Source organism: Python bivittatus, unplaced genomic scaffold (genome assembly GCF_059951505.1).
Source record: "Python bivittatus isolate LINGU-HERP-01145 unplaced genomic scaffold, Pbiv_v1 ctg000680_np1212, whole genome shotgun sequence".
Lineage (NCBI taxonomy): Eukaryota > Metazoa > Chordata > Lepidosauria > Squamata > Pythonidae > Python > Python bivittatus.
In genome coordinates this window covers 2,932,763-2,945,429 of record NW_028277095.1, presented here as the reverse complement: position 1 = coordinate 2,945,429, position 12,667 = coordinate 2,932,763, and the positions used below count along the sequence as shown (strand labels likewise).

The following is a 12,667-nucleotide window of genomic DNA, read 5'->3' as shown; positions in this document are numbered from 1 at the left end:
ACCCAACTCACATGGTTAATTGATGGTTCAGTGTGCATGCAAACCCAGAACAGTGAGTAAATGATGGTGCAGTTCACCATGATAAACACATCTAAACACAACCCCTAAATCAATGTTTTTCCAACTTGGCAACTTTAAAATGGGTGGACTTCAACTCCCAGAATTCCCCAGGTGTGGAATTCTGGGAGTTGAAGTCCACCCATCTTAAAGTTGCCAAATTGGAAAAACAGTGCCCTAAATTAATCCAAAAGCGCAGAATCAGGTGCAGATGAGGAGTTTGTGTTGTTGCTGGAATCTGAACCAGATTGCCATAATTTAGAAACTGCCATTGGTTCTGGATCTGCTGTTTCTCCTTGCAAAGGGCGGTATATATTTAGAAGATGAAAAGCAAAAGGGGTGTTTCTGATTTGTGTCTTGTCTAACGGGCACACTCAGCAGACGCTTCTTCCCCAACCTGGACCCCCACCAGAGATGTGGACTTCAACTCCCAGCATCCTTAGTTCTGGCTAGGGAATTCTGGGAGTGGAGGTTCTCTACTAGGGATAGCTTTCCTGGGTTCTCTGCTTCAGTATCTGCTCTTCCTTCCCATAGAGTGGCAAAAGGAATACAATCTCCATCTGGCATCAGTTTGGGCAAATACAGTAAGAGATTAAAATAGAACGATCTATAACTCTGACGTTTGCTCTCAGAATGGGAAATTTGTATGCTGCAAAGGAGAGGCTCTGTTTACAGGGGTGACTTCAGGGATGACTATTGTAGGGGAGATGGGTGGGAGAGAAATCCAATAGATAGATAGATAGATAGATGGATGGATGGATGGATGGATGGATGGATGGATGGATGGATGGATGGATGGATACATAGATAGATAGATAGATAGATAGATAGATAGATAGATAGATAGATAGATAGATAGATAGATAGATAGATAAGAAAGATTTCAGCAGCACTTGGGGGAAAAGAGGGAAGAACTTTTAACAGAGGTGATGATTAGGCCAAATTTTGGGTATGTTGTTACCAAGAACGTGGTCTATTTAGGGTTGGCCTGCAAGATATGGATGGGGGACTGCTACAGGTTTGTTCAGTGATGAGGTGTGTGGCCAGAGGACTGAAAGCAAAAATCCAAAGAAGAGGAAGTAATTTTATCACATTGAGACAAGAAGAGAAGGATCTCAGAGGTTGTTACCTTTGGGCTCCATCAACTAACCCTCAGCTCAGGCTGCAGCAAAGGGAAGAAGCGAAGGCAGGCCATTTCAGCAGCTCGTGTGACAATGAGGCCGGATGCATACATCACACTAAACCATGATCCATTGAACCCCATCTGGTGAATAAACCATGATTCCTGGAATCATCCATCACACTAAATGGTAAACCACAGTAACTAGGTTTGCAGAATATGCTAAGCCAAAACCAAACCACATTGTATCTTAGCAGGAGGCATGAACTGGGTCAATGAGGGGAAGAAAGGAAGGCTTGAAAACTCAGTGGCACTTCTCCGTATTCATCCATGGAGATTTGAGCCACCTACACAAAGGCTGAGGGTGCCTCCAGAAAGACTGCTCTCAGCCCTCCGAACAAGAGGCAGTGCAGATCCCTCCCTCCCTCCCTTCCTTCCAAAAAAGTGGAAGAAAATTCTGGACTTACAAGTGGGAATCAAACTTGTCTGCAATCACCGTAAAATTCCATAAGTGAGGCACTGTGATGACTTGATAAAAACCTCCTGGGTCTCCTGATTAGCTCACTACTTCAAAACTGCACTTTGAACAGTTCCATTTAAGTCAGAAGGAGACCGACTGCACCATCATTCTCCACTGAAGACAGTTTGGGGTAGTATTCATTGTTGAGGGAGTTCCTCATCCCACCCTGGAGAAATGCCATTGGGCAACCCAAACCTTCTGCATGGTTTGTTCAAGTCACGGGGCTGCCCAGCTGAAAAAGTGACTCCTTACATTTTAAGAACAGTTTCACCCTGTAATATGCTGGCTGCCCAAAGGGAAGATGATGAAGAGAGGTGGTCTGGAGGTCTTATGTGTGAATACCTACTTTAAGAGAAAAGATGTGCTTTCTCCTGATTAATTGAATGCATTTCTATTTTCATAACAATGCATATAGCAGGGTTTCTCAACCTTGGCAGCTTTAAGACGTGTGGACTTCAACTCCCAGAATTCCCCAGCCAGCATATGCTGTAGTTTAAATGCTTCTTTCCTAGGCTTTTAGAATTTTCAGGGGGCATCGTAAATGCTCACACCTACACTTTTAAACGTTCAAATCTTAGTCACTCAAACCTCCTAAAGGGGGAGTGGGTGGCATCTAAATTTGTATTTTGCTTCTTCTTTCTTCCATACAAATGGTATTCATTTAGAAGTATGAACAGTAGGATTATTTTGAGAGCGATTTCAGCTCAGGTGCCCTATCCAGATAAATCACCCTCATTACAGTTGACTATTACACATTTCCCATATTTTTCACCAACGTGTTTTCATAACTGAATATGGTTTGCCGCGTTAGGCTGGAGGCTCAGCGTCAACAGGAAGTTGCAATCTTGTCCTTTGCCTGTAAGACTGCCCTTGCTCAAGCCTCTGAGGCTTAGATTCTAATTATTATTTCATTCCTGCAAAATTTGATGCCATTGAAAAAACAAACAAACCTTTTCCTGCCCATGGATATCTCCCAGAAAGTGGAGATAGAGACGCCGTCTTTCTTCAGCCTCTTCATTTTGGGGTTTTGCCTCTAGTCAATTTCCCAATCTGATCCTAACAGAGAAACTAATCTGGTCAATGTCACAGTCCTTTCTAATCACTTTCACAGCATGATGGAAAATTCCTCAGTATTTTTCCTCTCCTATGTAAAAGCTGCATCCTCTTGCAGCTTTTACATAGGTAAAGGTACCCAAATAGGTATGGCAGTATCTCAGCTTTGAACCCCATTATATTTGTCAGCATAGAGAAGCTGTGGGTTGACTGAACATAAACTATAATAATAGGCCATAAAATAATATAGCATCGTAAAAACCGTCTGGGTAAAAACAGATTTGGGGGAGAAAGCAGCATCAGGAACACAACTTAGAGATGGTGAGGTGTGTCCTGTAAGTTGAGGCAGTCTCACATTGGGTCAGGTAGCTTATAGATCTAATTCTAACATTAATTTTAAAAATATTTAAAACAATTAAAAACTTGACGGACAGCCAAATTCAAAACTTACTTGACCATGAAATTCTGGGTAATCTTGGAATACACACTTGTAGCTTCACTTTGTTTTTCAAGTAAGATATTTGGATGGGGGTGTCACAGGCACAGCACAGGCTTATTTTACTTAATTTGTTAGATTTGATATCCCAGCATTTTGTTCCTAGAGTACACCTCCCATTTTGACTCCACAACAAGTGACCCTATGGAGTAGGCTGGGTTGAAAGAGTCTGAAGGGTGCTTCTGTAGCTGAGGGTGGAGATAAACTTGGGTCTCTCTAGTTCTGATCCACCACCTTAACCGCTGGTTATTATTTATTTTTATTTATTTATTAAACACATTTATATAGCCGCCCAACTCACAGCGACTCCGGGTGACTTACAGAATTAAAATCCTCAATACAAAAAGCCCATCAACCCCCCCCCCCCCCCGTGGTGGCTACAAACACAATCATGTATCCATGAATCCATGTCCTTTCCTGCCAAAGGATTCATTTAGCAGATGTTATGAAAGACTTTAGTTATGATAATTGCTCCCAGGCTAAGTATCTTACACTGAGCTAGCCAGATGTGCTAATAGTCTACACCAGTGTTTCTAACCTTGTCAACTTTAAGATGTGTGGATTTCGACTCCCAGAATTCCCCTGTCAGCATGGCTGGCTGGGGAATTCTGGGAGTTGAAGTCCACACATCTTAAAGTTGACAAGGTTGAGAAACATTGGTCTAGACAGCTTCAGGACATCTTCCTACACTCCTGTATAGCCTTCTTAGCTGACTTGAGCTTTTTGGAGGACATCTGGGATGTCCATGTCCCAAAGAAATCCAAGATGAGGATTTGAGTTTGTGTCAGTTTGCCATGAGAATTTTTCTCTAGGGCTGGAATTAAATTCTGAACTTGGGATATAATGTCATGAATCAGTTCCAATCAAATGTCTGTGTATTGCAGTAACTGGTGAGAAAGCCAAGGCTTATCTAGAATTAGGAGGAAGAACTTCCTGGGAGGCTTTTGTGATTGCCATCCTTGCATGCCCAGTCCTTAGGTTTGCTGGCAAGAGCACCTCTTCTTGGCAGCACATCATGTTCTCCTTTGACAATGGAAGGACTTTGCTACTGACCTGCCCAATTGGCTTCAGCTTCACCAGATGTCCCTGCAGTAGCAAGTGGGTGAAGAAACTGAGTGATCTGTGGCCCTCTTGTTGGCAGCTGGAAATGCCTTGGCTCTGATAATTTTCTTATGTTTGCAATATTCATCTGAAAAATGGATTTGGAGATGGTATCATACACAGCAAGAAGAATGAACTGACCTGTCCTGAACCAAATACAGGGTGGCTGTTCTCCTGAGGATCCACAAGCAGAAATTCACATTGCTTTGGGTATGTCTTGCAAGTGAAGGAAAATATAAAAAATAGCCTAGAAAAAAATATGCTTGGTGAGATTGAAGGAAGTGGAAGGGAAAGGTCATACACAAGATGTATAGACAGGATCAAAGATGTTACAGGATTGACCTTTGAAGAGCTGTGAGTGGTTGTTGGAAACATCTCAAAGCATTTGCCCCTGTAAGTCACCAGGTGTCAAATGTACCCTGATAGTGCCCAAATAAACCAAAATGTCAAGCATCCACATCAATTGTGCTTTCAACTATTTAAAGGAAAGGCTTTCTTAAAACTTTGGATACAGACAACCCCCTTAGTGGTGGTAGAGCTGAGAAAACCAATCTTTTTGGTGAGCAAAGTCCAAAGAATGAGATTCAATAGCACAGATACAATCCAACAATTTCCACACGGAGAAAAGAAAGCAAGAGAATAGCATCTCTGTATATTCATAAATGTATGTTTGTTATGATTAGTAATCCAAAGGTGCTGAAATCTTAGACGTTTCCTTCCCCTACCAAAGAGGCTTCTGTTTCTCTGCCTTATTCTTAGAATACTTTTTTAAAAAAGAATTCTCCGTAGTGTTTTTGAGCTTACTTAGTTATTAAAGGTGGTGCAGGGTATCTTCTCATAGATGTTTCTGAAGCCTCCCTGGGGTCTGCGCTGCCAATGCTGAAAAGCCCCATGGAGGCCTTTCCGTGTCATGCGTGGGAAGCAACAGAGTGGATTGTGTGGTAAAGAAACTAGTCAGTAACATATGACCCTTGGCTACTTCATCACTAAATAAATGCCAGAATGCCACCCTTCACCCATAAGAGCAGCTCCCGAGTGCCCTTCTCCTTTGAAAGCAGATTTTCTTTTCCCAAGCGGAGGGAGAAAGAGAGAAAAAACACAGGAGAATTTTTCAGCATTTCCCTAAGTATTAGAGATTCATCACCTCACTTCCCAGAACACTTGCAACATCTGATCTAACAATTCCCATTGTTCAGAGACCCTCCCGGTGTTTTATTCTTTGTCCTTGGTAAATATTTTTTTTCTTCTTCTTCCTCCTTTGTATTGCTCTTGGGAAAGGCTTGTCACAATACTAATATGTTCTGATATAATATGAACAAAGGCCTCTGGAACCCCTTAATCATCACGCTCCAAGCTATTCAGTAGAATAGCATGCAGTAATAATATTCAAAACTTGATTAAAATCAAGTTCTACTCTAAAAATCTCAGTAATTGCTATGCATGTTGATGCTAATCAGTCCTGATGATACTATTACAGAATTCATTTTTTAAAAATGCAAATGAATTTTCAAAGCCATAGTGGTCAACGGGAGAAGAGTGTAGTAAAGTGAATTATCTAGTAAAAAAATCAGTCTCGCAGTGGGAGTAGGGGTAGAATTTATTCCAAGTATGGAGACAGGATATACAAAAGGAATTTTCGCTTGGATATGGACAAAAAACCCTTAATTTGGTTGCATCCAATGAGAGATTTGCTCCTGAAAGTGAAAAACACCCTCCTTCCCTTTCTCTCTCTTTTATTTATCAAGATGGCCTTATTTGTAAGTTTTGATATTCTATGAAGACTCTACATCAATGTTTCTCAACCTTGGCAACTTTAAGATATGTGGACTTCAGCTCCCAGAATTCCCCAGCCAGCATAGCTGGCTGGGGAATTCTGGGACTTGAAGTCCACACATCTTAAAGTTGCCAAGGTTGAGAAACACTGCTCTACCTAGTTCTACAAATGACAGTGGTGACAAGACCCTGTTTTACCTAATCTATTTTAAAATTTCCATGTCACTTTGAAATGTACATATTACTAAAATTTGCACACATTTCCTATCTTTCTATGCATCCTAACCAAATAGGCAAGTTTTAGACTGGGTTCACGTATCCCATTAAGACAGGACTGGTTTAAACATGTTTGCTTGAATAAATTGCCCTTGGCTAGGTTCACACAACATGGGAAACCGAACAAGTCACATTCTGGCTTAGCGCAGTGGATGAACCCATTCTCAGCTGCTTCTGTGGGCTCTTTCAAGCTTCAGTCCATGTATAGTCATAGATACTTTGACTAACACCTTGTTAGCAGATGAAGGCATATAGATGTTCAGACACCTTCCTGCATGGAGGGAATAAGAATCTGGTTCTCCCCTTTCCCAGTAACTTGGATTGCAGGAAACCAGAGCTGCAGGAAGCCAGAGATTTTGCGCAGAGTTGCTGGGAGGGGCTGAAAGTCTTTGCTTCCTGAAATTCTCCAGGACGGCTAGATTCTCACTTCCCATAGCAGCAGGAAACTCACGTCCTGTTTTCTGCTGCGCAGCTAACCAGCTGGCAGGTGGGGGGGGGGAACAAACACCCAGCAGGGTCGCCTGTGAACCATGACCAAAATGTGCATGTGGCTTTCATTTGCCTTCTTAGATAATGACCTTTGTGTGGCTGAAATATTTAAGTGGCTTCTCATAGTTTAAGTCATTCCCAAAATAGCCCTGTGAGATAGGTCAGTTCAGATCATCATCCCAGGAGCAAATGGGTTGAGCAAATGCTGTTTCTAAAATCGCAAATTGTGTTCTTGTCAGCACTTAGTTTTGAACGGGCACTCTTTATTCTGTGGGGATCCGCCCCTGTAAAAGAAAAGATTTATTCATGTTGAGTTCACCTCTTCACGAGAATAAAAGTACAAGGGTTTCTTTTTCCCGGGAAGAAGATGGGGCTGCACCAACCTGTTTTAAGAAGCATAAACTGTTCACTCTGATCAAGAGCTGATCCCTGAATGAACCTACTTAAAACACTACGCAGTTTTGATGTGGTTTTGATAGTTGTATTCAAAATTAGGTTTGCATCACTTCTGGGTTTCTCATTGCATTTTCCAAACTGAAACATAGTTTGCGTCCCAGCAATAACCAGAATATTTCAGCAAACTTCTTCGTTTGTATCTGTGCTTTCATCTGTCCCCTTCAAAGACGCCTGTGTTAGGAACGCAGGGTAATAATTAGAACTGTTTTTTTCCTGCTCCTTGATGTTCTGCTACTGATACGCCTCCTTGCCTTGCAACTTCCACCCAAGGTCAAAAGAGTCGGGGGGGGGGAGCAAAAAATGCAGACCAAGGGGATTCACAGAGTGGCTTGTGTCAGCATATAGGAAAGGAGATCCCTCAGGAAGGTAACTTTCTCAAGGATGCAACGGCAGAGAATCTAGCCAAGACAACAGACTCAGCTAGTTGTAAAGAGAAAGATTCCCTCAAATCAAGTTTGACTCCTGGGGGACTTGGCAGACACATCCATGCACTTTTCTAAGATGGAAAAGATTTGCCACTGCCTTCTTCCAGATGTGTCTTCGGTTCGGTCTGGCCTGGTGTTTTTCAAACTTGGCAGCTGTAAGATGGATGGACTTCAACTCCCAGAATTCTCTAGCCAGCCTCCAGTCCTGGGATGTCCACATGGTCTCCCATCTAAATATTAACCTGTCCTGAACCTGATTAGCCTCTGAGCCCAGTAAAGTCAGATGTTTTGCTCTGTATTTCCTGTAGGATTCCCCTAAAACTTCAGCAGTCAGATATAGTGGTGCCAAAGAGAAAAACTTTATGCTTTCAATATAGGTTGTTCTTTCTTGCAGATTTATCCAAAGGGAAGATGATTCTGAATTTAAGAGGATCCCCTCTCCCCCAAAAGAAAGAATCCAGGGGGGGAAAAAAAACTTTGCCTGCCTCATTACCATATTCAGAGTCCATCTAAGATGGACCTCCTGTTTTAATGGCAAATTATTTAAGAAAATAATTCCTCCATTTGGTAAATACACTATTTTGGCCTGATTGTATTCGTGCGTCATAGTCCGAGAGAGACAGATCTTTCATTCGGCAGGACATTTTGCAAACGGCCTGAAAACTTTTCCCGATGGTAATGACTCTCCAGAAAGTCTGTTTTAATTCAATTCCTTTCTTTGGGGCTTCCCTTTGTGGATTTGGGGTCCCGCTCCTGCCCCCAAATCAAGCTTTAGGCCAGAGCTGTCAGCATTTGCTTGAATGACTTGTTCGAATCATTTATATTATGCAACGCTTTTTTCTTGGCAGAGGATGCTGGACCTGCTTGGGGGGGTCCCCAGGGTGATTTGTAAAGACCAGGAGAACCTTTGCTGAAAGACAAGAGAGAGTTTGCACCTCATCTTCCAGCCAAGCACAGTTCTTTCCAGAAAGTGTTTGTTCTGTTCAGGGGAGAGCTGTCAGCATGAAATGGGCATCCTATTCATAGGGGGGAGATATTGGAGTTTTCAAGTATCGCTTGCTTTACAGCCCTCTGTCACTTCCCACCAGCTGGTCTTGCTAGCAAGGCTCTGGAAATTGGAATGCAATGAAGTTCAGAGGTCCCTCAAGCTCAACATGGACTTGGAAAAGTAGCCTTCAAGGGAAACAAAAAAACCCACAATGCTCCAGAGCAGGGTTTCTCAACCTTGGCAACTTTAAGATGTCTGGACTTCAACTCCCAGAATTCCCCAGCCAGCCATGCTGGCTGGGGAATTCTGGGAGTTGAAGTCCAGACATGCCAAGGTTGAGAAACACTGCTCCAGAGATAATTTACAGTGTTTTGCCCAAACCATAGAGCCCCAAACAGTCCAGTGGCCTCTCACTATAATGGATCATGTGAACTGAGCCCCTGTGGTTAGTTTACACTTGTGCGTTGTGTGAACTGAACAGTTGGGAAACCACGTCATGCAAGCGTGGAGATAGACTGAGCTTTTGTGAACTAGACTTCAGTTCAGTAAGCTTGGGAGTTTTTAAGCGGTTGGGTAGGGGTATGATTTTATTTGTACCCACTTCTCTACTCAAGGAGGCTGAAGTGTCGGGTGAGGTCAGAAGGAAGTGACACGCCAGACGCATCGACTGAACTAAATAGCCCTAAAATAAAGCATTCCCAAAGCAGCTGGGGTGGGTTCCAAAAGCCCAGTTCCCTTCAGTTCATTCCTCAACTGCCAGCCAAGAGCAATGGTTTTAAAAATGCCGTTTGCACTTGCCAGATTTCGCAGTTTGCACGCCCCCCGAATGCATTTCGTATTCTCCAACTGTTGGGGATCCCCCTCCCCTGCCTCCCCATACTTTTACTTCCCCGCATTGCGACCTGTTGCCCGAATCCGCGCGGATTTCCAGCCAGACCTTGGGCTCCCACGAACAGCAGTTTGCAACCCATCCCTAAGACGCCGCCGCTTCGTTCGCGTGGGGCAGCGCTGTGGTTCTCCGGGGCTGAACGCGCTTTCAGCCCGCATCTGAACGTAACGTGTGAAGCGGGCCTTCGTGCGCCAGAATGGCAGGGCACCCTGCTCTCCCTCCCCGGCGGCCTGCCCTCCCACCCCCCGCGCCAGCCCTCAATCAGCGTACAGTCCGAAAGGGAGGGGCGTTTCGGGGGAACCCAGGATGGCCGCCGCCCCCCTCCCTCCCTCCCTCCCTCCCTCCCTCGCAGGCGGCAAACGCTGCCGGCAGTGCGCGCGCCTTGCGCAGCCAGCCCGGAGGCGCCGCGAACGTGGGAACGGAGCGCCCGGGCGGGGACAGGGCGGCGGCGGCGACCTCCTCCTCCTCCTCCTCCTCCTCCTCCTCTTCCTCCCCCCCCCCGGCCCGGCAAGGCAGCCGGAGTCCCAACTGGGAGGGAAGAAGCGAGGAGGGCGATTTGCGTGCCAGGGGCAGGGCGCGCTGCGAGCACCCACGGCGCGCCTCCGCGGAAGGCAGGCGGCCCTGCTGCTGCTGCTGCTGCTGCTGCGCCGGGGAGGAAGCCGCGGCTGCGAGGCGAGGCGAGGCGGGGCGGAGGAAGGCGGGGAGAGCAGCGATGGCTCACGGCTGACCGCATCCGCGCCGGCTCGGCTCGGCTCCGCAATCCTGGCGCTCCCCTCGCCCTGCCTCGCCGGCCAGCCCACCCGCCCGGCCCCTCCATCTTGAAGCCGCCCGGCGTCCCCGATGGCGTTCAGCGCCTCCTGGCAGCTCCTCTCGCCCGTGCAGTGGGCCAAGTGGACGTGGTCGGCGGTGCGAGGCGGCGGCCCGCCGGACGCCGAGCGGGATGACCTCGCCGCCGCCGCCGGGGAGCGGGGCCCGGCGCGCGGGCCGGCGGAGGACGCGGAGGAGGAGGAGGCGGCGGCGGAGGCGCAGGCGGAGACCAAGTCGCTGAGTCTCAGGCAAGTCGGCGCGGCGCGGCGCGGCGCTGCGCGGGGTGCCCCGGGGCCTCTTCACACGTTCCGCCAAGGCGGACTCGAGTTGGCCTCCCAGGTGCTCGCGGGTCGGCCTGGAGGGGGCGCTCGTTGGGGCTGGGGGCGCTCGGGGGCTGCAGGAGCAGAGGCGGGTTTGCACCTCTGGGCGCACCTGGAGCCTGGGGTGGCCTCCGTCCCAGACAGCCGTTCTCGGTGGGATCGGCTTTCGAAAGAGAAACCGTGTGAACCGAGCCGGGGCATCGGCCGCTGAGCGAGGCACTGACTCCGCGGGCAAATGACACGCGTGCCAGGGTGTCTCACCGCTGTCTCGGTGGGGGCACTCCAGAGGGAGAGAGGGGGACCCTTGGCTGGCCTATGCCTGGCTTTTTCTACCCTAGCAACGGTCTGTGCACAAAGGCTAAGCTGTAAGCCATAGTTAAAAAGCCATCACGATGGCTAAGCCCAAAGAAGCGAGTCACGTTATGGCATAACAGGGTGGCCTAGTCCACACAGCATGCTGAAGCAGAATTTGCTTTAGTTTCGCCGTTAATCATGATTTATGGGTTAGCCGTTTGCCCAGGGACTGCCTTTACTCTTGCCACATCTGGGGATAAGCCATGGTGAGTCCTTTGGCCCATGAATGTGTCTATGAACACTCTCCTGCAATTGAACCCCATCAGAATGTAAAACGTGTTCTGTTCATCCCCAGATATGCTGTGAGTTGTATCCCACGGCCATGACATTTTCCTGGTCTGCTTTATCTTAGGGGTCAGCAGCTGACCCAGAGGCTGGAGTGGGGCTTATTCCTTGTCTCCTTCGGAGGGTGGGTGTTTTCTCTCAACCTTTCCAGCCCTGCTCAGAACAGCTGCCTTGGCAGATCTAGATGATGGGACAGACGCACACACCGCCACGTAACCTCTGAAACAGCTTTAATTGTGTCCAGAAGTAAATTCTGGGGAGGTGACTTTTTTCTCCCATGCCCTCTACTCATTGGATCTGCCAACTCTGGGCCAAACTTTGCCTTTTTGATTTCATCATTTTTTTGGCACAGAGTTGATTGCCTGATCATTCATTGTTGTCTACTAGAGCAAGATGGAATTAGCATCTAGAGTTATGCCTTGGGGAAAGTCTTTAGAGGAGTGCAGCTGTCTGAAGCCTTTGGTTGCAGTCCTCAAAGCCCTCCCCATCAAGTTCCCATGTTTAACGGGAGAAAAGGAGGATCCATTCATTTAGGACGCTGGGATTCTTGCATGGAGCAGGGGGTGAGACGCGATGGCCCAAAGATACAGTGATTCCAAAAAATGGTGAAGTCTATGACTAGAAAGTCATCAGACTGATAGTATTTAATTTTAGTTAAGTGGAAACTTTTGGCCTGGGTCCTTCTTTTACTTTTGGAGCATGTCCCCCTCCCCACGTGGACCATGCAAAGCCAACTCTGGCCCTTAGCTCAAAAATGCTCCCTGCCATTAAATGAGGAGGCCCCATCCAGAGCTGTTTGAAATGTAGGCTCACAGGAGAAAGAGAGGTCTCCAGTTTGTTTCTTTGCTTGTCTGTCCATAAAGGGAATGGTGGGAGATAAATCATCGTCCTCACAGTATTACTTGGGTGGGGTTGTCCACTGATGGCCATACGAGCATCAGCGGAGTTTTAAATGACCTAGTATACATGGCCACCAGGATATCTTCCAAGGTTGCTGATATATTTTGGATGCAACAGCAAGGGGGCAATTACTTCCATCCATTTAAAAACTATATTACAGGTAGTCCTCACTTAACAACCATTTGTTTAGTGATGTTTGAAGTTACAACAGTGCTGAACAAAGGGACTTATAACCAGTCCTTGCACTTACAACCGTCGCAGCACCTCCGCAGTCATGTGATTGTGATCCAGGTGCTTGGCAACCAGCTCACACTTATGATGGTTGCAGCGTCCTGGGGTCACGTGAGCACCATTTGCA

At 46.8% G+C, this 12,667-nt stretch overlaps 1 protein-coding gene across 5 annotated transcripts in view; it reads left to right on the top strand.

Annotated features, from left to right (window-relative positions):
* Positions 1-12,667, top strand: part of TACC1 (transforming acidic coiled-coil containing protein 1) — a 79,031-nt gene that overhangs the window by 18,005 nt on the left and 48,359 nt on the right. For 2 of the 5 annotated variants that reach the window (XM_088152075.1, XM_088152074.1), the window contains exon 1: positions 10,315-10,698. The exons of the other annotated variants lie outside the window; for them this stretch is intronic. In XM_088152075.1, coding sequence (XP_088008201.1) covers positions 10,484-10,698 — 215 coding nt within the window. In that variant the 5' untranslated portion in view covers positions 10,315-10,483. Of the gene's footprint in view, positions 1-10,314; positions 10,699-12,667 lie in introns of those variants that run through there. 5 annotated transcript variants of the gene reach the window in all.